Here is a 20,345-nt window from a genome sequence, read left to right on the forward strand (position 1 = left end):
CATTTGATGTTTATTGACGCCAAATTGTAAATAAAAGCTACTACCTCTGTCTTTTTTTTATAAGTAAGAACTACCATCTCCTTTTTATTCCTGAATATAAGCAACATTTGTAAGTTGTTTTAAATTTTTATAACGAATTCCCTATTTTACCCCATTAATTACTTATTTTAATATTTAATATATTTATTATCTCATTTTTTAAACTATTATCTCTTCATCACACATTCTTTCTCTTTCATAATTTTCTTTGTTATAATACTTTTCTTATTCTCTTTCCATAAATAAAGAGAATTTTAAATAAAAAATTTCTAATTTCTACACATTTATTGTCTTTAACTAATTTTAACTAATAGTTTAATCTACGTTGCTTATTAAAAAAAAAAAAAAACAGAGGGAGTACAACATTGAGCTATGTCCCAAGCTTCCCAGCCATGTAGAAGTCATCATTACAAGGATAAGCATCAATTATAAGGTAATTCAGAGTGATAATTGACAGCAGATTATTGAAAAGATCGAATTCAGCAACATACAGGAAGACAGCCGAGTAAGAAATTCCAGTCAGAAACAAATGTTTGGTTCAAAAAAGGGCAATACAAATTCTCATACTAACATGAGGGTGTACTTATGAATCAGCACTAGTTCTTTTCTTGGTGGTGTAAGGATAGTACTCCTTCCCATTGTCGACTCTTGTCGTTTGACCACCGATATCAATAATTGAAGAAGTGACTGCTAAGGCAGTTCCAGCAGAAATTGCAGTTGAGATGCTCCTTCCTACAACAAAAAGGGCAGCACATTATCAATACATAAACACTTAAGAAAAACTGTTTCTACTACATAAAGCTGGCTGAACAAAATGGAGTTGGTGCACAAATACTTAATTGTTAAGCCCGCATCATCAATTTACAAACTAGATACAGCTTGAGAAATTATTTATATCGTTCATAAGTTGTGAATAGTTGGGATTACCATAGATTTTATGATATACATTGATATTAAAGGCGCCCATAGAGGTCCTTGACTGATGACCCAGGCAAGGCGCTAAATTTCATGCCTCTTTGACCGAGGCATAGCGCCTTATATAAATCACTGTTTAGACAATGCATCACAGATAGCTAATAACGAAGTGCCGAATTTATTTAAAGCTCATCCATTCCATTTTCTTTTATTTGGTTTCACCTCTATTGAGTTTAATTAACTGCCACATGTTAACATAAAAGTCCCATCATGCTGAATGATAAAGAAAGCAATACAACAAGAAGAGAAAAGAGTATTGAAGGATTGATGCCAAAGAACCAGCTAAAAAGACCAAACAGGCACGCAAAGAAATAAACAAGAAATCAGAACTTCAGTTACCGGGATTGGTTCCAATTTCCCAACAATATCATATTTGAAGATATTATTTGACCCAATATAGCAAACAGCACAGAAATGCTGTCACCAAAAAACAAAACAAAAACACGGAAATGCTTCACCAGCATCATATTTAAAGATTAGAGGATGAATTGGGGCAAATAATCAAAGCACTAATTTAAATTTTGGGAGCAATTATCAGCAACAAAAATTTACAGCTGACTTCAAGCAGAAAGATTTAAAATGTCACTATTAAAATGTTAAGTTCATATGCTTCCACACTTTGTCAGAGGAAAGAACAACCTTTGTAACCCAGAATAGTTGCTCCAGCCACAAAGCCACCAACAGCTCCATTCACAAAGTCTCTCTTCATCCTATACTTCTGCACTAACTGCTCCACACCAATGTAAACTCCTCCAATTGCAGCAAATGTCATCCCATAGTTTCCCATCATCTTTAAAGTTCTTAAAAGACCAGGAAGAGCAACATTTCTCTCAACACGGGGAACATCATACCAGGTTGCAACTATGGTCCCCCAGATAGTGCCAGCAACCAAACCCGTTGTTGCACCCTTGACAGTTTTCATTGTTGGTGTATCCTCATCCGCCAAGTACCTAAGTTCAGAAGGGTCCATGACTTCCTCTGCACAACAATGAAAGCTGCAAGAGACAAAACAAAAGCTAAGTCTTGGATGTCACTCAAACTATCAGAGAGGAAAGTAGCTATGCTGAAATACCGTACAAGCATAACTTACAAATAGAACAGGGAAAACATACATGGCTTGTGCTTACATCATTTTGGTATGGATCCACGACAGAAAGTATAGAATTTCAGCATTGCAATGTCCACGTTTCTAAGAGTCCATAATCCTTATGAAATTTCATATTTTATACTAAGCCTTAATGAGCATACATTTCTACAATATTTGCAATGAATGGTGTATATGGGAGAAAGGAGCAGAAGCAGGAAGCCATTGATAAAAAAACAATAATGCATTACAGTAGCCGCTGCCAGAAACAATAATGTTATTATCCGGTTAATACCGTCGATTAAGATTAAAATTGGCAATAAATTCATGCCCATATTTTGAACCCAAACGAGACGAAGAACCCAAATTATTTGGAGCCGCGCAATTTGTTGAATGGCAGTGAGAACTAGAAACATAAAGACCGACAAGAAAGAAACAGAAGAAATGAAAGACGCAGATTGTCATGACAATGAAGGTTCAGAATCATAGTCCCATAGTCAAATATTCAGATCGAGTGTCACGGCTCAAACGAGTATTACATAAAAGATGAGATTCAAAACAAACCCTAAACAGATGCATAGACGCGAGAAAAATGGATTCTCGAAGGGAGAATTTTCCGGCGTTACAATGTCTTAAAGGAAATAATAGTAATAGCAATAAACAATTGACAAAAACGAAGAAAATGCAAGAGTACCAGAGAGTAGAGAGAAGGTCGAAGAGCTAACTGGAAGGCGATGAGTGATGATGCTGTGCAGCTTTGGCCGCTGTGCCCTGCCGTCCCCGCGGAGCCTTGGCAGTTGGCAGTTGGCACCTTAGTTTCACGTGCTACTCACGTGTTCGGATGATCCCATTTTTGTCCAAAATTTTGATTATGAACACGTTAATTTCATTCATTCATTCATTCTTCTTCTTCTTTTTTCCGCCAGACTTTTTTTCTGTCCTCAAGAAAACAAACACAATTGAAACATGCTACATTTGGTGCCTGTTGGGCATTAAAACTCTGTCAAAAGAGTGTTTAAGTAAAAATAAAATTATGATTTTAAAAATATTTTTATTATATACGAAGTAAATATACAAAGACAAGTATCTCGATTAATAGAAAAGTTATTTTTAAAAATGCTTTTTGGGTTAGCAAACACCTCTCAAACTTATTAGTACTCCAAATTAATATTTTAGACTAAAGTATATTTCAATTTTGCACAAACAAGGTAATCAATACGCTAATATTGGCAACCAATGACAAAATCTGTATTTCTATGATTCTAATTAGTGTCTGACCTTCTGATCAAAAAAAAAAAAAGTGTCTGACCAAAAAAAAAAAGATTCTCATTAGTGTGTTTTTTTTTTATTGACTCCAATTAATTGATCGTTCCTCATTGAAATGAAATTACTCTCCCAATCAAGTCACAATTTCATCGTATTTCACAGCGATAAATTCTTAATTAACGTTGGGCTTAACGTCGGAAAGGACGGTTAAGTACCTGCGGGGGCGTTCGCATTCCGTGCTCATCATCTTGATGAGCACGGAGTGCTCAGCACTCAAAACGTGGACGTTTTGAGTGCTGAGCATGAGGGACCCTTTTTTTTAATTACAAAAAATATATATGTATTAGAATTATTTTTAGTTAAAGTTTATCTAATACTCTTAAATATTATTTTACACATATTTAATACTTCTCCGGTCCTTAATATATGACCCAATTCTTGAGTTGGTTTTGGTTCTAAATATAAGACTCATTTATCATATTTATTAATTTTCTCTAAATTACCCCTATGGATCCTCTCTTAACCATAATCAAGTAGAAGAGGGAGGTGAGATATTAAGAAAGATGATTATAGTGTTTTAGAAAAAATGTGTCACTTTTTCTATAATTAACTAACTTATCTAACTTCTTTAATCTAATCAAATTAGTTAAATGGGTCTTATATTAAGGACCGGATGAGTATTTTAAAATATTTTATCATATCCTGAAATATTTTCTCATATGTATTTAGTATTCTAAAATATTTTCTGACAATGCATTTGAAAAAATATTTAAGAATCTAGTATTTTAAAATATTTTGTGATCTATTTGGTACCTAAAATATTTTTTCATATATGTTCATTATTTTAAAATACTTTGTGACTGGGCTTACCTAAAAACATATTTTAGGATCTAGTATTCTAAAGTCTTTTATGATTTATCTAGTATCCTGAAATATTTTTAAGTATTCTAAAATATTTTATGATACAATATCAAGAAATAGAAAATTTTTTAAAACATTAAATGGTTGTGAAAAAATATTTTAAGGTACTAAATAAATCATAAAATACTTGAAGATATTGAAAATATCTAAAAAAATATTTTTGAGTACTAGATAAATGTTAACCAAAATAATTTTAATACATACTTCTTCTGATTCTTAATATAAGAGTTAGTTTCACTAATTCAAGTATACTACAAAAATTAGCTAAATTAGTCAGTTGTAATAAATAAGTGTTGTTTTCTCTCAAATGCCTCTCAGTAATTATGTGTATTAACTAAAATCAACAATTGATTAAATCTTTAACACGTACAATTATTATAAGGACTATATTGAAAAAATAAATATATATATATAAGAGATAAAGTTGATTAGAATATTATATTTAAGACTAAATTAAATATCAAGATAATTTTTATATTAATAATTTGAGATGGTATAAATTTTTTTGTAACAAAAAAATAAAGTAAAAATAAAAATAACAGCGTTTTGAGTGCTGAGCACTCCGTGCTCATCAGGCTGATGAGCACGGAATGCGGATCCCCTGCGGGGAATGGAAACCAAAGTAATTTAGGAAAGTGGGAGACCAAATGAAGGACAATTACTTGTGCAGCAGCTGACTAATGGTGCTGTTAGAGGCTTCAGCACGGGCGCAGTGAAAGTGGATAACGCCAGCACTGCTAATCAACGGTCTCCTCATCGTCGGCTCGTTCCCCAGAAAATGCAGACTCCCGATGACATTCGCAACCTGCCTATTGATATTACATTTTCTCGTCTTCTAGGTGGCGGATTCATCCATAAACTTTTACTCCTCTCCAACTCACTTTTACTCTTTGATTTTCTCTTTGTTGGGTTTGCTGATTGGACTAGACTTGAACTAATTTTCAATTTGGTCGAACTGCAGAGTGGTTGGTTGATCGGAAGAAAATACCCGCAGATTGGCGGAAACGACTGGCGGCGACAAGAGCACGCATATCAAAGGAATTCTCATCGCTCCCCAGGGATGCCGATCCCTATTTTCAAACCCTAGACCCTGAAGGTTCGTGTATTTGGTGCCATGGGCACGACGAAAATTATGCTTATTTTATTGGAGATTGGTATTTTATGTTTTTATTTTGCGCATAGATGAGTTGGCTGTTTTTCTCGTGTTCCATATGTGTTGGCTTAAATGATAACAAGAAAATAGAAGAAAGGGCAACATAATGCTTTTGCTGAGGATGAACTAACTTGCATTAGATGGAATTAAAAGCACTCTCAAAGCATTTACTTGGGGGGGGGGGGGGGAAGGGCTTGGCATCTTTAGTGATCCCTCCGTCATATCATGCCATAAAGATGTAATTTATAACCGTGTTATTATAAAACGGCTTGCTGTTTTCAGGGATTGGTTATTTGGAGGCCAGACGGATCTATGATATTCTCTTAAAGTCTACCCCAGAAAGCCGAAATATATTTGGCCGGTTATCTGGTGCTGCTGTAAGATAGTTCTCTCGCTTTTCCCTCCCCTCGCTCGCTAAGATTAACTCCTGAGTCCCCTGGAAGTCCGAGATTATTGTTTTCTTGCTAAATTAAATTCTCTTACTTATAAAATTACTCGGGCAGGGTGCATGGGAAGCAATTGTGCGTTCTTATGAGAAGGATAATGTTTTCCTAGGTGAGGCTGCACAGATTATGGTTCAAAATGTAAACTATGAAATGTAAGAATGAAAACATCAAACTTTTTAATGAATGTTGTATTTCTTGACTATTTTCATTTACTTTTTTTGAACTGACTATTTGTTTCAAATATGAAGTCCTTATCAGAGAAAACAGGTGCAAAAGATTCAACAACAGCTAGCGGAACTAGACCGTAAAGAAGCTGATATAAAAAGAAGTGCAGCTATGTCAGCAGCCAAATATGCTGAAGCTTGCCAAGAGCTGGGCTTACAGGTCACAACCATGAAGTCCTTTAGTGATGGTGAAATCTTCCTTTTTTTTTTTTGGTTACAAGGAGATAATATTGTTAGATATATTGCAGGGAAAAAATGTTAGATCAGAACTTTTGGAGACGGCAAAATCACTTCCAAGCACATTTAGCAGAATTTTGGAAGTTATAAATAGTGACAACATATCTCAAGCGATGGAGTATTATTCCAATGTTGTCAGAGATGCTCACACTGAAAAAGATGTGAGGCAAAATAGGCAATCTTTGATGTCTTATAAATATACTTTTTTAACAATGTAGGGATAAGTTAAGGGTTCCTATGGTTCATTTCATGCATTAACTCAAATTATAAACGTGATTGTAGAAATCTTCAGGAACTGTTCTGCAGAACTTGAGGAACATGCGAGAACATCCCCCGTCCTTAAATGTTTCTGTGGGCTCTGAGATTCTTGGTGCTGATACTGTTAACTTGAGTGAAAATGATGTGGATATTGCAAAAAGTATGACTGAAGTTGCTGCCCCTAATATTGACTGGGACATTTCTGTGGAGAGTTCACAAATTGATTGGAACATTGGAACTGTGGAAGAAACAGATGATGCTGGTAATGGTTTGGGTCCTTATGAGATCATTAATGCTAGTGATATTGTACAGACTTTACCAACTGATGCAGCAGGCTCCGACTTGACAACATCAAATAAAGAACATGGCTTGGATCTGGATATATCTTGGGATATTAGTGTCGAGACTCCACACGTTGATGTGATTGATGATGTTAGTGCCTCAAACGTGCCATTGGATAATCAGACTTCTTTTCCAGACAGCTCAACTAATTTGGCTGAGAACAAGGAAGAAAGGAGCGAGCTTCTAGAAACAGAGTACAGAAATAAGATTCTTGATGATCTATATGAGGTATACGTTACATACGCACACTTGATTAATACTATTGTTGTTGCTGTTGCGATTGTTGTTGTTATTTTTACTTTGGTATTTCAATTTTCTAAGTTTGTGCACACGATAGATCTAGCACATAATACTTGCCTGTTTTGGTTGTTTTCTTTTTCCCTCTTTCTGCTTGCAAACGGTCATCCTGCACATGATGGACTGGTTAGTTTGATATTGTTGTTTTTATACCCAGATTAAGTCTTAACAAATTTTAATGATATCAATAACTTCAGTTGAAAGCCTTTTTAACCCAACGGTTGGCTGAGTTGAGGAACGAGGAAACTTTGTCCCTGCAACATCAAGTCCAGGCAGTTGCTCCCTTTGCCCTGCAACAGTATGCTCCTGATGCCATAGAAACAATGCAATCTGATGTTCACCTAGCAATTTCATTGCTGACAAATAGGAAGACAAGGGATTTGATTTTGATTCTCAACTCCAAAAGGTTATATTTCATGCTTTAAACCTAATATTTCATGCTCATTTATATTTATCCTGTTACTTTTTGTAGATTATGGCTTCTTATAAGTTGTAATGACTAGCATTTTCTGCCAAATATTTTCACATCTCTTTTCTTTACTTTGCCTATGAATTTTCGCTTGTGAAATGCTGATTCATAGAGCTGAATCCTGATTGTATCACATTTTAAGCACTATGATAACTCGATAGAGCTGATATATGATCCCCTGAGAGAGAAGCTGATTTATAAAGTTTGCCCATTCAATTGGTTTTTCCAAAACGGAGGTGGTGGTTTAAGCTTAAAAAGCATAAATTATTGAAGTGATTGTTTTTTAGAGAAAAAAAGGCACGTGAACTGGTTCGACATCAAACCGTAGTTGAATGTAACATATCTACAAATTTTTTTATGTATCTTTAACAAAAGAGAATTAAGAATAAACAGGTATAATCTTCCACCATTGATCAACTTGGTAAGCATGCATATGATGTTCTAATGTTTTTTTTTTTTTTTTTTGGGGTGAAATGATGTTCTATTGTTTCGTACATTTAGAATATGGTTTTTTCAGTTTACTGCTTTTTTATAAGCTGAGCCACTAGTGAATTCAAACTTCAAAATGCCAGATCTATTGCTTAACTTGCTTTTGATCTTTGTGTTGATTGTTTTGGTATTGGGCTGGAATTCAGATTCTTAGACAGACTAGTCAACTCATTGGCGGAAAAGAAGCATCATGAAATGAAGTTGAAAGAGGGGTTGAAGGACGTGGCTACCAAACGGATGGAGTTGCAGAACTCTTTATCTTCATCGTGGCCAAAGCAAGTGAGTTCCATTGACATGTGCTTGATCTTTCTTTGATGTCAATATATTCTAAGCGAAAGGATTTAATTTGTGCGTGGAATGCAGGATGGAGCTCTGGCAAAGACAAGGGAGCTGAAGAAACTGTGTGAGGATACACTTTCATCCATTTTTGACGGGAGACCTGTAAATATAATTGGAGAGATTAATGCATTGCTGTCTGCTGGCCTTGGAGCATGAAGAAGATAGCTTTTCTGCCTTCATGAGGAAATTTGCTGAAGTAGGAGACGTTTTATTGGGTAAAACATTTCTTTCCTGCTTCTACTTAGCATCAAGTTCTGGACAATGCAGAAATCCCTTTTTTGTCTGCTATTGGTTCTGAATTGTACTGATGCTCATGACATGGGTGGACAACGATGTATCGTCTGATTTAGATCGAGGGGAAAGTGGTCAGTCGCTTTGATTGGCAATTATTACGTGATATACCTATATATATATATATATATATAGAGAGAGAGAGAGAGAGAGAGAGAATCGTCTTATTTGGTAGTACGCAGAGAAGGAATCCAATAATGGCGCGAGTTTCCAACAACAGGCGCATATAGTCGAGGACTCTCTCAAGTCTGCGTGTTTCACGGGCTGAATAAAAATGTTAAAAATAAAAGTAAACTCGTAAACTAATAATCCTAATAACTTGATCTAACGTAAAAAGGGAATAATAATTAAATACCAGGTAAAATAAATGTTGGGTTTTGTAGAAGTTGGTAATTAAAGAGAGATATAGTCTCAATCACTTAGTATTTAAAAATATAGATAAAACCCAATTGATTAAATAATTTCTCTTTCTTGTTGCATGTCCCCTTATAAAACATTGAAAGAAAAAGATGAGGAAAGAAAAAAGCATATGTATATGGCATTTTTCACAACTGGAATACGCAGGTGTCACCCGTCTGGAAACTTTGTTCTAATTATGAGGATGATCACGCTTAAGCTATGCAATGCACAACGAGGATCTGCTACATTAAAAATCTGTATCTCAGAAGAATTTACACTTCAGAACAAGTATTTGGTTGCTTTAGCAGTCAAGGACATCATTTTTTTCGACCGAAGCAATTAAGGAGATGGGTCAGGCGGAAACGTAGCTGTAAGCGGGGGAACCCAGAAAGCGAGTATTGGTTGAACGGAAAGACTTGTCAAGGGGATCCAAGTCGGAAATATCTGCTGCTGCACCTCCACTCCTGGACATGACCTTGTTAAACTTTTGTGAACAGATTATAAGAGAATCAACCACCTCCGACATTGGAGGTCGGAATTCCTTCACGGGCTGTATGCAGAGGGAGACGATATCAGCATAACGAGAAAGAGCTTTGGCTGAAACAGTCCCTTGAATTCCTGGATCCACCATCTGTTCCAAACTCTCATTGTCATGAAGCCTCGATGATGCCCATTTCCCAAGGTACTGTTCCTCCCTTGGCCTCGAACTGTGTTCAGATGCGGACATCATTCGTCGTTTAAAAGAAAGAGACGCAGGCAAATAAAAGGATGGTGTAGAGAAGAACATACTCATCGTAAGGTTTCCGTCCCGTTAATAATTCCAGAAGCAACACCCCAAAGGCATAAACGTCACTCCGTGTGTTGCTAATTCCTGGTTGGCCGTGGTCTGGTGCAATGTAGCCTGCGTCTTCAGTTGCAAGCTCAGAACCCTATTTCCAACAGTCACCGAGGTATTCAACACACGTGGTAGTCAGTGGTCACTCTTTTTGGTATATTTCGGAAAAACAGTCAGCTTCTGGTTTATTGTGAAAACTTGTCATGCAACGTAAATTATAAACCAACCGTGACGAAATGTAATTATTCTCAACATGAGACTGTTTGGAGCAGGGACTTACTTTGACTTTGTTGCTCGTTAGCGGTCTCAAAATAGCTAGGCAACAGTCACTGACGCGGGGCGTCAGATTTTCGTCGAGAAGGATGTTGGCAGCCTTCAGGTTGCCGTGGGCCACAGGAGGGGAGAATGTCGAGTGCAAATAGCTGAAAGAAAGCATTTGCATATACATAACCAGGATTTTTTTTTTTTTGGGTGAATATATTAGCGGGATTTGAGACACTAAATAAATGGCTAGAAAATCACAAAACCAAGGTATGATCGGCAAATATTCGAGAACTCACTTCAGAGCCTGAGCAACACCAAGGGCAATACGGAGACGGAGGACCCAAGATAAAGGCTTGTATGCGTCACTGTGAAGAGCATCGTCCAGAGTTAAGCTTCTAACATAGTCGTGAACAAGAAGATGCTGCCCGTGCTCCATACAATAACCATTAAGCGCAACGATATAGGGGTGCCTCAGACGGGAAGTGGTGGAAACGACGTCCAAAAACGTTTCCTCTTCGTGGAAAGACAGGCCCGCCATGTTGATAATCTTCAAAGCCAGAGTCTATAAAGAGAAGCATCAAGATAAAGACTGAAAGCAGCAATATCAAATTTTAGTGTTTGAAAGATAGATTAAGATTGTACTTGGCCATTTGGAAACAAAGCTCTGTAAACAGGACCCAGGGATCCCTCCCCGAGAAAATTGCCTTCACTGAAGCTGTCTGTAGCTAATTGAAGCTCTCCCACTGAGTAAACTTTCGTCCTTCCGGAGAATCTGCGTCTTCTGGAAAAACTTCTTCTTGACGTGTCCTCTGCTCTGTTATGGAGCAGGGGAGGCAAAAGCCTTGGACCCAAAAGGGATGCAGAGTTGAATGGCGGGGTTCGTGGGCTTTCTTCTGGCGCGGTAGGAAAGGTTTCTATTACCAGAAAGAAAGAAATGATTAGCACAGAAGAAATGATGAAAGATGCAAAGACATTTATTGAGGCACTCTGTCGCCTAGCGGAATAAACAAAATCGTCCAAGTAGAAAATGGTCCTTGAAATGCCAAAAATTAAAATGTAATTATTGGCCATTGATTACTGTTAAAAGGTACAGAGGATTCAGTTGTATGTTTGGAGCGTGCTCTAAGTCATCATCTATATGCATTTCTCGAATATTACCTATGGTTGCGTTAGTTGGATGAGATTGCAATGAGCTGTGCCTGCTTTCAAAGCTTTTGAGTCTCTTTTCACTCAATCGATTCAAACGGATTGCAATGAAGAGGGCTACACCGGTAGCTATTAGCGTTCCCCCACCAACCATAAAAGCTACTTGTCCAGCACTCATAAGTTTTTTCTTGTGGCCACTTACTTTGCGAGATGAATGGTTCTGGATGGCATTTGCCTGAGTCGTGGGCGTGCGACTAAAGTTGTATACAACTGGTGCTCTATCCAAAGGAAAAACCCAAGGAGGAGAATTGGCTTCTGCATGGAATCTATTGCTTCCGATCCTGTTTGGGATGAAAATAGGGGAATTATTCAACGCAATGTGTGTAACTATTCAACATAATATGCAATTACTGAAATACGAACGCAAAAGGCAAAGAAAGGATGAGAATTTCCATGCTCAACTGAGAAGTTGTCACTAACCATAAATTTGGTATGGACTGAAAATGCTGGGGAATAATGCCGCTAAATAGATTACCTTGAATGTTCCTGACAACAGAGACAAGTAGCCAAATAATAGAACAGTAAACAAAACCTTTGAAAATTGTTGCACAGAAGATGACTTACAAATCTGTAAGTGGAAGGTCAGCAAGATATGTGACTGATCCAGTGAAGTTATTATTTTGCAAGAACCTGCATGTGAGCACGGTGCTAACAGATTAAACCATCACAATTACAATAACTTAAAGTTGCGTTCACCATTATCAATGCTTACAACAAAGTTAAGCATAAAAAGTTTGGGGAAAATAAGAAATGAAATTTACAATCTAGTAAGGTTTTTCAAGGAAGCAAATGAACTGGGCAGATCCCCGGTGAAAGTGTTATATGAAAGGTCCCTACAGAAAGGAATTTATCCTTAGTGAGATGTCACAGTTAAATAAATGTAATGGACGAGTAAAAACAAATATTTAGATTTCTATTTGCAAATGGTGGTTTATGCAATCCAATTTATTCCTCTCATTTCAATATATTTGCGACAATAGGAGAACTAGATGAAGACATGCATACATCTCTATGAGATTATCTAGGCCTGTAAAAACATTGCCAATGGGTCCAGATAACAAATTGTGGCTCAGATTCCTGCAAGAGAAGATAATTGCAATGGCTTGTCAGATATTAGAAACAATCACTCAGGCATGTTCAAAGGAGAAGAAGAAGATAAACTTAAGTTTCCTTGGTCTAAATTAAATCATGCAACTCACAAATGTCGTAGTCTTTTCAGCATGGGTAATGAGTAAGGAATATTTTGACCCAAATAGTTGCAAGCCATATTTCTGCAACAAAGAATCATCCGAACAACATGCTGGTGAAGGTAGAATTACGATAGTAAGCAATAGGTTAGACAGAAGGCTGGACTTGGCTTACATATGTGTGGCGTTCGGGGGCAAGCCGAATGGTATCTCCCCTGCTATGTTATTGGAGCTGACATCACTGGGAAACCAGAATAAAGTAAGTGCATTTCAGATCATCACTTCACTGTCCAGATAAAGACTTGAAATGCCATGTAATTACTTACATCATCTTCAAATTATGTAGATTATGGAGCTGGCTTCCGAGATGTCCTGTGAGATTGAATCCTTGAATGTTGCTGCATGACACGAAGAGACAAAGCAGGAATCGTGTTTATTGTCCGCTTTACGAAATATAAGAACGTCATCTATGTGGAATTTTTGCATTACAGGTGTATGACTGACGACCCAGAACATGCTACTCCTGTCCAAGATTCCTCACAAGGATCTCCAAGACTCCAATTCTCCAATACCGGCGGCCGGTTCAATGCCTTGTATAGGTCTCGGAGAGCTGTGACTGTTTACCCAAAAGTACAAGAAATAGAGTTTAATGAAGTTGAAGAAAGTCATTAAAAGTGTGATCTAGGAGAAAATAACCCGCATTTAGTTCAGGGGAAAATGATGAACTGTTGTATAATTGGCCAATGTAATTAATTGTGTAGTTCTTTGTCAGGACTTTCATCTAAGTTATCTCGAATTTATACAAACATTCTTCTTCTGTTTTGGTTCTTTTATGAAATGAAACCAATTTGTTCACTTAGACGTAAACGGGTCGTGGTTTTATATCACTAACATAAAAGCACAATAAATCTTCAAGCCAATATATCGGATATTTTCCTTAAGGACCCACTTTACGTACGCAATACTTAGCATGAAATCAGCATTAGATATTAGACTAATGAATACGCAGCAATTATCTGAATTACCGTCAGCCGGATCAGTAGACGCGGAACCCCGGGAAGTCAAAATTGCCGAGAAGACAATGATAATGAGATGCATATAGTGGCGCTTGTAAACCATTTTCTCAATAATAAGCGTACTGGTGAAGTGTACTGGTTTCTTTCCTGGAAAGAATGCCATTTGCAATCTGAAATTAAGCAAGAAAAGAGACGAAAAGAAAAGAAAGAGAAAAATGATCTAATTTCATGTATTTCTAACTTCAAGGACACTAAGATGAAGTCTAACCATAATCAAATTTGTAATTTCCTCTCGAACCCATATACGTAAAACAGTAGAAAGCAGAGTCTAAACTCGGAATTTGTCTAACTCTACCTGTGTTCTCAGTTTCCAAACAGAAGTTTTTTGGAAGCCGAAATGCAGTTAACGAAGAATCAGAGAAAGCGTCAAGATCGCAATGAAAGAGAAAAAGGAAAGAACAGAAGAGAGAAAATCACCAAGGTTTGGGCGTTTTAACTGTTTATTTAGTCTCTGGTAAAATGGGGTCCACTCAGCTGAATTCGTTGTATTCTGGCGCGAAACCGGCTATTAGGGGCCTCTCACCACAAAATATTTAATGGGCTTTTTTACCAAAAACATACTGGGCTTTCAAATAACATTTAAATCTCAATAGGCCCAATTGGAAAGTGACTGAGGTTGATGAGTAAATGGGCCTATAGAGGTTTTAAAGGTGTGTTTCTCCGGTTTACTGGGCTCCGGGGCGATCGCGGCCGGAGACATGAGGGAAGGTGAGGAGGAGAGCAGAAACGGAACTCAGGGGGAAGAACAAGATGAAGACTACATGGGGGATCTCTCTCAGTTTCTTCCTTCAGAAGCGTTTGGTCCTTCTGAATCTTTTCCTGGAAAGGTATTAATTTCTTTTCGTTCCATGTGTCCGTTGTATTTTTATTTTTCCCACTGTTTTTGAAGAAAATTTTATGACTTAGAGCGAGTGAAATATGAAGATATGAATTGGGTAATGCATCTTTCTCTGGGTCTTTGAAGATAGAAAGATATACAATAAATCCTGGGAATGCATTAGCCGGCTAAGTTTGGCTTCCTGGACTGAGAAGTTGTATCATCCATGTTATAAATTTCCTATAACCTCCTTTTTCCCTGTTCCTCAATATTGTTGGAAGAACAAAATTTTACAAATTTAATTCTTTGAAGAATTTAGTCGTCTTTATGCTGAGCTACATCCTGCTATCTAAAAGTTAGAGACGGCCAAATTGATTAAGCTGTCAGAATTATGCTTCCTTTTTTTTTTTTCCTTTTGGCCATCGTCAGAATTATGTTTCTAAAAGCATATAAATGCTAGTAATGTTTATTTCTTATGCCTTGGTGGTTTTAATCCCTTGGCAACACCTAAAAGTTTAAGTGTTAAATATATATATATGTATATATATCTTTCTGAAATTGCGCATATTTAGAGTAAAATCGCGTATGGCGATATAGGATCGGATGCACAGGCTATACTTAATACTCTCACTTTGGATAGATTGGTCTTTGGATGAAGAATCCAGAAATCATGATTTTTTGAGAGGAGAAAGCTCCCAGCCTATAAAGCATAGACAATTTAGAAAATGAACTGTGCCATGTCTGACATGTGTGAATCACTCACATGGAAATTACATATTTCTTGGTCTTGCGATGTCATTGTCTATGCTTCTTAGATGATAGTTTGCTAACCCAGGCTTTGCGTAACTCTATATCGAGAAAATAATGGGAATGAAAAAAGTGAAAGTAAAAACTTATCTTCCTGTTTGGCGGTTAGTAAAATATAAAAACAAGATCATATCTGAGCTTAGCATCATGCCATAGTTTGACTAGGTCAAGAGAACTGCCAGTTCCATGCAAAAAAAGATAATCCGTTTCTGTGATGCAGAGCTCTGACAAGAAAGCCACAACGATCAACTCTTCCAAAAAGCAGTTGAAAAATCTCAGTTGGCAAGAACGAAGAAAACTTGAAAGACAAAAAAAGCAACAAGAAGAAGATGAGCAAACATTGGCAAAAGTGGAAGCTCCGATTCCACAATCAAATATTGGATTTAAGCTGCTCAAACAAATGGGTTATACGCCAGGCTCTGCCCTTGGAAAGGAGGGTTCAGGCAGGGCTGAACCTGTAGGACTTGCTATTCGACGGTCACGAGCTGGTATAGGACTAGATGATCCCCACAAGGAGAAGAGGAAAAGGGAGGAGATGAAGGTGGAGAGGAAAAAGAGGAAAGAAGAGGCACTGATGGAAGAATTTGGGTTTAGGCAGAAGTCACATTGGCAGAGTAGGAAAATTGTAAGCAATTTCAAGAAGGCAAAGGCTGCTCTTGACCAGTTAGAGAACAGGGAAGTTATACCACAAAAGAATGAGGAGGAGGAGGGTGATGTTGATGAAGAGAATGAGGAAGAAATAACAGAAGAGGTATGTAACTTCATTCTTTTGTTTTCCAAGTGAAACTTCTTTAAGCTAATTTTGGTTATCGATATCTTATTACATGGGAGAAAGTCTCATTTGTTGAGATTGATGATCAAGCTTTATTGTAACATGGGTAATATAATGATACGTATGTATGGAATGTCGTCTCACTATGATATCTGGGCATGACATTGATTGGGTTCAAAGCTAACTCCACTGATACATGAGGATTGGAAACTTACTACTTTTATGCTGTCAAATGTAACGCATGTTGAACCCTGCCATGCCGGGCTAATTCTAATTGAAGTATGTTAGATCGCTAAATTGGCCATCCATTTCTAGATATGAATGTGTATATTTAAATTCAAATCCATGCAGTCGTGGGATTTTTTTTTTTTTTTTAACTTTTAAAATGATTGAATTAATTATTATTTTTAGCTCTGCTAAATATGGATTAATGTCTTTATAGAGTTAGGTTTTATAAACAGAGCTAGGGTCATCTCCATTTTTTTATTCTTAATGCGTGGAAGGTTGAAGATAGGCTCAAGGTGGATTTTTGGGCTGATTAACAGAATAATTTAAATAAATTGGATTGATTCTGAATCTGGTGCGAGTTGCTTGCTTGAGAATTGGATTGATTTTTTTCCTCTTCTTGATTATAGCTTGTTTTGTTATTTTTCCTACTCAATAATTGTTGCTATTTACATGATACTACCTCCAGTCCTAATTATAAGAGCCAGTTAACTAATTTGAGGAGATTAAAGAAGTAAGTTGAGTTAGTTATTTGTTCTAAATAGGTGTTGTTTTTCCTAAAATATCCTTGTTAATCAAGTGTATTAACTAGAACTATAATTATTAGAAGGATTATCTTGGAAAAAATTGAGTAAATATAAGAGACAAAGTGGATTGGGGTCTTATAATTAGGACTAAAATAAAAGTCAAATAGGATCTTATATTAAGGACCGGAGGTAGTATGTGCTTTAAAATGGTAACTTGGTTAATTTTCACCACCCTTGATGTAACTATTTTGATGGCGAGAATGTGATGTAAATGCAGGATTTACAGGATGTTCTGATGGAACTGAGGGATGAGCATCAGTATTGCCTCTTTTGTGGGTGTAAGGTAAGCAAACGCAAGATGTACTTTTATTATTGTGGCTGTTCGAAAATACAAGAAACTTCAATAATATGAAAGTACAACCCAAATTTAAAATCCTAGTGTCTAATTCTTTTATTTGATTTTTCTCTACATTGATCAGTATGAATCAAATGATGCTCTTTTGGCTAACTGCCCTGGGCCCAATGAAGATGACCACTGAACTGATGAGTTTCAGATGCGGACAAGCTCAGATTTTTTTTTCCTGTTGTCTCGAAAGTCCCATTATCTGCAAATGCAAATTGCATTGGAGATTGATTGATGTGCCTCGGCTAGCTGATCATTCTTTGAGGTCATTCTTGCGGATGCCGATGAAAAGCCGGAGCCTGCCTAGAGGCATTCATGTGTGAAGACTACCACTGAAGAATTCGCCTTCCTTGCGACTGCATCATGGGACAATTTATATAAACATCTTAGATTTCTATGGGTTGGCATGTACCTCATGAGCATCGTATTACTATCGTACATGTATTTTGAGAGCAATGTTGTAACTTGAGCACCTCCAGTGCTTGTCACTGTAAGGAATAAAGCCCTTAAATTGCTATTGTAACCATTCAACCAAAACTTGAATTGAGGGAGTATTGGGAGTGGGAATAGATGAAGCATCTTTTCTCATGCAATGTGTATGGAGGAAATATTTTCCTCTTATTTGTTAAAGATAAATGCTCATGTTCCGACGGTGGATCTGGGGCCAAATTTCAAGCCGTTAAGGCAGTGGCGGTGGGTGGAGGAGGTGGACACAAAGGATGAACCCATTTGAGGGATATAGAAGAGAGAAGGGTTGAGAATAGAAAGGGGGACAGGGGCTGGTGCTGCGTCATCATAAACCCTTTGCACAGAAAATAATGGATCCAGAAAGCAGAGGAGGACTATGACAAATGACAATTGACAGATGGCCATATGGAGTTCTTTTTCTTCCTTCCTCTATTTCGGAGCTCTACCTCTGCGCTCTGCGTCTTTTCTTGCCAACTCGTACACCTGGCAATTCCGATTCAACCATCGCTATCTTCCTCGTTCTCGTTTGTTTGGATTTTGGAAGACTTCTCCGAAGATGACAGGAAATAGAACAAATGCTCTTAGCGCGCCCAAAACTTTAAAAATAACAATAATAATAAATAAATGGTGGGCCCAAGAAAAGCGTAACACTCCTCTCAACAATAGGACTCAGTGAAAATAAGCTTAATGCCTATAATTACTTACAGATTGTTTAGATATAATCCAAACTATAGTTTTAAAAGTATTTTTATAATATAAGAAGTAAATATAAGAACGGGTTTGTCTCGTTTTATAAAAAAATATTTTTAAAAAACACTTTTATATGTTCTTAGAGGATGTCTGGATAAAATCAAATCATGGTTTGGAGAATAGCTTTTGAGAGAAAAGTTATTTTTGAGAATAGATTTTGAAAAAATAGATTTTGTAAAAAAATAATTATGATAAAATAGGAGTGTCTAGATAATTGTTATGAGAAACACTTTTTTAGGTACAAATTACTAAAAAGAATATAAGTTAATATAATAATTACATAAAAATATATTTTTATTTGAAGTTTTTCTATGATCTTTAATGTAAGATCTAATTAATTAATTTATGTAAATTAAGAATATTAGTTAAATTAGTTAATATGATTTTTTTAAGACACTCTAAGCATCTTTTTTAATTTTCTTCATCCCTCTCCTATTTGATTATTGTTGAGGGAACATCGATAGAATTAATTTAAAAAAAAAAGAAGATAACCATATAAAATAGACCTTATATTTAAGATCAATATTAACTCTCCAATTAGGTCCTACATTAAGGACCGGAATAATAAATTTGTTATTATTTTTTTTTCCAACATAATAAATAATCTGTAAAAAATATATTAATTAATTGTTAATATGTGTATATATATTTATAAAATATAAGATTAAATATGTTTTTAGAAAAATGAATAATTTTTTTCAATAGAAAAATATTGTTTTAAGTGGGGGGAGAACCAGTCAAAAAAACAGAAAAAATCAAGGAGGAGAAAGAAGGAGAAATGTGAAGGCTTGAAGATCTGACACTAATGGGACAAAAAATTTCAACTTACAGCAACGTCCAGATTCGTTCAAAAAGCGAAAAAAATTTTGCTTATGACAAAACCAAGGTTTTGACAGTGTAAACCATGGTTTCATGACAAAACCATGATTCCAAAAAATAATAGGGTGTTCAGATACTTTTGGGACCAAACTTCGGTATGGGTTCCAAACTTTTCTCAAATTTGCCAAACACTTCCTTGAACACTCCTTTAGTGTTCAGCTGTGTTTTGAAGAAAAATGACTTTAGTTAAAAATATGTATAGATAAAAAAAATCAATGAAAATATTTGGGTTAAAGCCACATTCAGTTCTAATTATAAGATCTTATTTATAGTCTATAAATAAGGTCTTGTAATTATAATTGGGAGCGGAGGTAGTAGCAAATATAGATTGAGTTGTTATAGAATACAGTACTCACTTATTACTTGTTTTTCCGTGGGAAACAATGGCATTAACAACTACTGGTACAGTCTTCAGTGCCCAGGCAATCAACCCATCTGCAGAGCTTTCACTTATAATTATTTTATTTTATTGGGCAATTCAATTGACTGAAATTGAATTTATCGAGAAAAATACTAATATTAAAACGCCAACAAGGTTTACGAAGAAGGCTTCAACCCTGGAGCTCCTCTCAGGCCAAACTCAAGAATAGGGCCTCGCATATCGCATTGACCTTCCAATGTGCTCAACAATTACAAAATCGTGAAAGTCATGAGTAAGGAATCGATTTGTAATTCATAAAATTATGAGTTTGAATTCTACTACTTATATAAAAACCTTTGTTGATGGACACTCTGTAAATATATATGTAAATATTTTTTAAACCTGAAAGTATACATTAATTCTGGTAAGACTTTAAGACCCAACCCACCTAAGTTTTTTTTTTTTTTGGTATCCAAAAAAAATCGTAAAGGTAAAGTGCTGGAAGTCTGGAACCGAAAGAATTTTCTGCCGTGGATAAA

At 36.2% G+C, this 20,345-nt stretch overlaps 4 protein-coding genes across 6 annotated transcripts; 2 read left to right on the plus strand and 2 right to left on the minus strand.

Moving 5' to 3' along the window:
- Positions 1-397: 397 nt before the first annotated feature.
- On the minus strand, positions 398-2,925 carry LOC114734148 (outer envelope pore protein 16-3, chloroplastic/mitochondrial). 2 transcript variants are annotated; one of them, XM_028921693.1, is made up of 3 exons: positions 2,768-2,925; positions 1,654-2,009; positions 398-771 (listed from the first exon to the last, which is right to left on the minus strand). In XM_028921693.1, exons 2-3 carry the CDS (start codon positions 1,982-1,984, stop codon positions 623-625), a joined length of 480 nt encoding a protein of 159 aa, XP_028777526.1. In that variant the 5' UTR covers positions 1,985-2,009; positions 2,768-2,925; the 3' UTR covers positions 398-622. The 2 variants fall into 2 exon arrangements, with proteins under 2 accessions (XP_028777526.1, XP_028777525.1); XM_028921692.1 differs by having other exon boundaries at positions 2,793-2,923.
- Positions 2,926-4,935: 2,010 nt separating this feature from the next.
- On the plus strand, positions 4,936-8,938 carry LOC114734257 (CDK5RAP3-like protein). 2 transcript variants are annotated; one of them, XM_028921842.1, is made up of 11 exons: positions 4,936-5,124; positions 5,247-5,381; positions 5,721-5,815; positions 5,942-6,036; positions 6,133-6,268; positions 6,357-6,506; positions 6,628-7,173; positions 7,440-7,503; positions 7,540-7,648; positions 8,347-8,479; positions 8,564-8,938. In XM_028921842.1, the coding sequence occupies exons 1-11, from the start codon at positions 5,064-5,066 to the stop codon at positions 8,693-8,695; spliced, it is 1,656 nt and encodes a 551-aa protein (XP_028777675.1). In that variant the 5' UTR covers positions 4,936-5,063; the 3' UTR covers positions 8,696-8,938. The 2 variants fall into 2 exon arrangements, with proteins under 2 accessions (XP_028777675.1, XP_028777674.1); XM_028921841.1 differs by having other exon boundaries at positions 7,440-7,648.
- A 643-nt stretch (positions 8,939-9,581) lies between these two features.
- LOC114734182 (protein STRUBBELIG-RECEPTOR FAMILY 2) lies at positions 9,582-13,900 on the minus strand. Its single transcript, XM_028921733.1, has 14 exons — positions 13,747-13,900; positions 13,211-13,337; positions 13,048-13,119; positions 12,897-12,962; positions 12,540-12,611; positions 12,296-12,367; positions 12,099-12,164; positions 11,955-12,020; positions 11,487-11,815; positions 10,971-11,242; positions 10,625-10,890; positions 10,345-10,486; positions 10,019-10,158; positions 9,582-9,936 (listed from the first exon to the last, which is right to left on the minus strand). The coding sequence occupies exons 1-14, from the start codon at positions 13,898-13,900 to the stop codon at positions 9,582-9,584; spliced, it is 2,199 nt and encodes a 732-aa protein (XP_028777566.1).
- Positions 13,901-14,483: 583 nt separating this feature from the next.
- Positions 14,484-17,936, plus strand: LOC114734238 (G patch domain-containing protein 11). The gene is made up of 4 exons (XM_028921815.1): positions 14,484-14,624; positions 15,642-16,172; positions 17,223-17,288; positions 17,425-17,936. Exons 1-4 carry the CDS (start codon positions 14,496-14,498, stop codon positions 17,482-17,484), a joined length of 786 nt encoding a protein of 261 aa, XP_028777648.1. The 5' UTR covers positions 14,484-14,495; the 3' UTR covers positions 17,485-17,936.
- The last annotated feature ends 2,409 nt before the right edge of the window (positions 17,937-20,345 follow it).

Source organism: Neltuma alba, unplaced genomic scaffold (genome assembly GCF_004799145.2).
Source record: "Neltuma alba isolate B1F8T4 unplaced genomic scaffold, ASM479914v2 tig00013081_pilon, whole genome shotgun sequence".
Taxonomy (NCBI): Eukaryota; Viridiplantae; Streptophyta; class Magnoliopsida; order Fabales; family Fabaceae; genus Neltuma; species Neltuma alba.